This window comes from Oncorhynchus gorbuscha, linkage group LG15 (assembly GCF_021184085.1).
Source record: "Oncorhynchus gorbuscha isolate QuinsamMale2020 ecotype Even-year linkage group LG15, OgorEven_v1.0, whole genome shotgun sequence".
In the NCBI taxonomy this organism is placed as follows: domain Eukaryota; kingdom Metazoa; phylum Chordata; class Actinopteri; order Salmoniformes; family Salmonidae; genus Oncorhynchus; species Oncorhynchus gorbuscha.
Window position 1 is genome coordinate 61273403 of NC_060187.1, and position 3699 is coordinate 61277101.

General features: G+C 39.4%; 1 protein-coding gene across 1 annotated transcript; it reads right to left on the reverse strand.

The window, feature by feature from the left end:
* Positions 1-743: 743 nt before the first annotated feature.
* On the reverse strand, positions 744-3610 carry LOC123997643. Its single transcript, XM_046302087.1, has 4 exons — positions 3346-3610; positions 2636-2762; positions 2355-2436; positions 744-2226 (listed from the first exon to the last, which is right to left on the reverse strand). Exons 1-4 carry the CDS (start codon positions 3455-3457, stop codon positions 1846-1848), a joined length of 702 nt encoding a protein of 233 aa, XP_046158043.1. The 5' UTR covers positions 3458-3610; the 3' UTR covers positions 744-1845.
* Between the last annotated feature and the right edge of the window lie 89 nt (positions 3611-3699).

Sequence of the window (3699 nt, forward strand, 5' to 3'; positions counted from 1 at the left end):
CTTTAAACAATGCTACCTTATATAATGTACTTACCCTACATTATTCATCTCATATGCATACGTATATACTGTACTCTACATCGACTGCATCCTTATGTAATACATGTATCACTAGCCACTAACTATGCCACTTTGTTTACTTTGTCTACATACTCATCTCATATGTATATACTGTACTCGATACCCATCTACTGTATGCTGCTCTGTACCATCACTCATTCATATATCCTTATGTACATATTCTTTATCCCCTTACACTGTGTATAAGACAGTAGTTTTGGAATTGTTAGTTAGATTACTTGTTGGTTATCACTGCATTGTCGGAACTAGAAGCACAAGCATTTCGCTACACTCGCATTAACATCTGCTAACCATGTGCATGTGACAAATAAAATTTGATTTGATTAGAATGTACCATTGCACCACCAAAATAAAATCATCACAGGGGGCCGCAGTGGCTCACAGGGCTACATACCCACATGTAGTCAGAGCCCTGACTCTGGCTCTGACTACATCTGACTACATGTGTGGGTATAGATGTGGGTATGCAGACCTGATTTTTTGGGGGGCCTCCACCCCCGTCAAAGTTGCCCATTGCTGATTTATTCAATTGGTATCTTATAATTACTATTGAATGAAATTTGTGGAGATGGTAAGTTGGAAAATGTACCATTTATACATTATTTTAAACAGATTTCAGAGAACAAACAAATGAAAATATAAATAAAGATTGAGGTAGTGCCTCAATATAAAACAATACTGCAATAATGCACACTTATAAATAGAAAAATATTCTCATAAATGGGTTAGCTGAAAATGTCATGAAAACGATAGGCATGCTTCAATGTGGCAGAAGACCACATGTTGTGGTGATTCTGGATGGCCAGATATCTAGCAACAATGACACAAAGCTGCCATCTGGCGAATAGTAGGTGGCTTGTTTCAGCTAGTTTTATGTTGTTCTTGAAATGTTATATTTCTGGGGGTGTTATTTGCTAATATGGCACACAAAAAAATGCTACCTAGCTAACCAAACAACTGTAACAATGTATTTGAGAGACAATAAGTGCTCATTGTGCAAATGTATTTATATGGAGATGAAATATGTGACATGTAGTCTACAATCTAAGCCAACACATCTGTTTTACCACATAGTTGTGCTCGCATCTGTTTTGTTGCTAAACAACCAATCTGTAGCAAAAAAACTTTTAAAAGCATAATTTACTTTTTTTCTTGATTCCTTAATTTGAGCTCTCCAACAGTGTATCAGTATTCTATTTACAGAAATATATTGATAACATCCACACATACTACCTAATATCCCCACCCACTTGTCAAATCAAAATGCAAAAATGAAAGGAAAGAGGAGAAGAAAAAAGAAATGTCTTGACCTCTACTTTTCCCAAACACGTATGTGTCAGTCCTTCCCCTTGGTGACAAAACACTGTCATTACAAAAGTAAATTGACTCTTCCTTGAAAAACTTCATAAAAAACTTGACCAAAACTTGCTTCTATGTACAACTAGAAGATATTCTTATTGTAAATGTACAACCACCAGATAGATACATACAGTACCATCTGACACAGGGCTGTAAAATAAATAATTTACCAAAACTATTAATTACAGTAGTTTCAGTTATTAAACAACATATCTGTATTATCATAAAACATTCAAACTTGATTCAGCACATGAGGAAACAACACCAAAACTACAGTAGTTTCAGTTGAGCAAAAGTCCCACTATCAACATAAAACATTCAATCTGGATTCAGAAAATGATAAAGGAACACATGGCTATATAATACTGCATGCTATCCCCCATGTTTCTAGTGAAAATTGCTGTGTCACTCACCACCCATAATAGCCTTGACGTTGGAGTAAAGCTCTGTATTCTCATATGTCTCTGCTGCTGGCTTACCATTCTCGTTCTCCTCCTCATTCATCACTCCACTCCCCTCTCCTCCACCTTCATACCCTTCTTTCTTATTCTCTCGTTTGATTTTGGCGTACTCTGACTCTGAGGTGGTGGTCTTCTTCTCTGCCTCCTCAGGAGTCTTCTTCAGTTGGGAGTAGTTGATAGTGGCGTAGTGCACATCTTGAGGTTCTTCCCCTTTGGCAGAGTTTCCTGCAGCTCCACTGGTCTGGGGTCCTGTGTTTTCAGCTCCCTCCATCAGCACCACCTGCAGAGGGGTCTGTTCGCCCCGTACAGCCTGTCCTGAATTCGTCTATGGAGTAGATTACAGAGAGCACTGTGTGAGGAGTCTTGTTAGCCTGGTTGTCCCAGATCTGTTTATGCTGTCAATGCTAACATAATGTTGGTAAAGCTGAAAAAAGAAAGAAACTGGTACGGCACCTGTTGGTCTTCACATGCCACCATCTCCAGTTTCGTTAATGCGCTTTTGGAGTCTGAGTCCTTTGGGATCCTCCCTTTGCATCTAGGGAAAATATTATAAATAAAATGTCTCAATAACTATATGTTAGAGAGGTTGGCAAGCACCTCTATTACAACATGGTGCAAGGCATTGCAACTTTTGACAATATATCTGATACTCTTGATAGGAAATGTGAATTTCTAAAGACAATCACCAACACTCATATAACACTAACTGTACTTCAGTAACAGAATGCATGTACCTTTTACATTTCCCTGTCAAACACAGGATGATACAACAGATGGTGGCTGAGAAGGCTGCACCAATCACAAATGCAGCAATCAGTTTTAGGTCCGACAGCAGAGCCCATATGTCTTTAAATACTTCCTCTATAAAGAGAACAAAGCATGTATGATTTTAGAAGTTGCTCACCATACTTTGTATCTTTTTTCTTTTTAAATGAAATAATAACATTATATTTTCTCACTCAAAGCATATAAATCCTCTATGCTGCAGACATATTGGGTGGGATAGGGAAGCTGTTGCTCTCTAACAAAGTAACTACTTGTCACGACTTCCGCCGAGGTTGGCTCTCCTGCCCGTTCAGGCTGTGCTCGGCGGTCGTCGTCACCGTCCTATTAGCCACTACCGATCCCTTTTTCGGTTATCTGTTGGTTTTGTCTAATTGTTTTCACCTGTGTGTTAGTTAATTAGTATCTGTATATAATGTAGGTTGTCCCGCCCTTGTTTTGTGCGGGATTGTTTGTTTTTGTCATTTAGTTTCGGCTGTCTGTGTTTTTGTGTTTTATTTCTCCGGTTTGTCTGTTATTTCCTGTTTTGGATATTTTTCACCCTGTTTGTATTTTGGGTTGTCCGTGTTTGTTGTTCACCGGAGAATAACCTCTATTCATTATTTGCTCTCTGCGCCTGATTCCACCCACCTTGACTAGTCGTGACAACTTATATCTTTACCTCCTTGCTTTCCTTGGCTCTCTTTTTGGGTGACTTGCAGCTTCTCTCTCACTCTGCCCACTTCATTTGTGCTGACACATTCCACAGTAGTGTTGTGGTTTCCGACATGCATCCTGATGGTGGTGTTCACTGAGGACCTCAACACTGATTTAGTGAGGGAATACTCCTCAGTGTTAAGCCAGCCTATGAGAGGTAAGGGAACCCCCTGGCTGACACACACAGGTCATGACCTTTGCCTGGATGACACACCCAGAAGCATTGAGAATCACTGGATGGTCTAACGAGAGACAGAGGGGGAAGATATATCATGGACAATTTAAAGTAAACATGTTTCAAGCTATTTTGTGTTGTTGT

Coding starts and splice junctions, on each gene's coding strand:
- LOC123997643 (XM_046302087.1), bottom strand. CDS start 3,457: ATGCATGTCGGAAACCACAACACTACTGTGGAATGTGTCAGCACAAAT. Junction 2,763..3,345: donor GAGCCAAGGAAAGCAAGGAG/GTAAAGATATAA, acceptor TTCTCTTTATAG/AGGAAGTATTTAAAGACATA. Junction 2,227..2,354: donor TGGCATGTGAAGACCAACAG/GTGCCGTACCAG, acceptor TCTACTCCATAG/ACGAATTCAGGACAGGCTGT.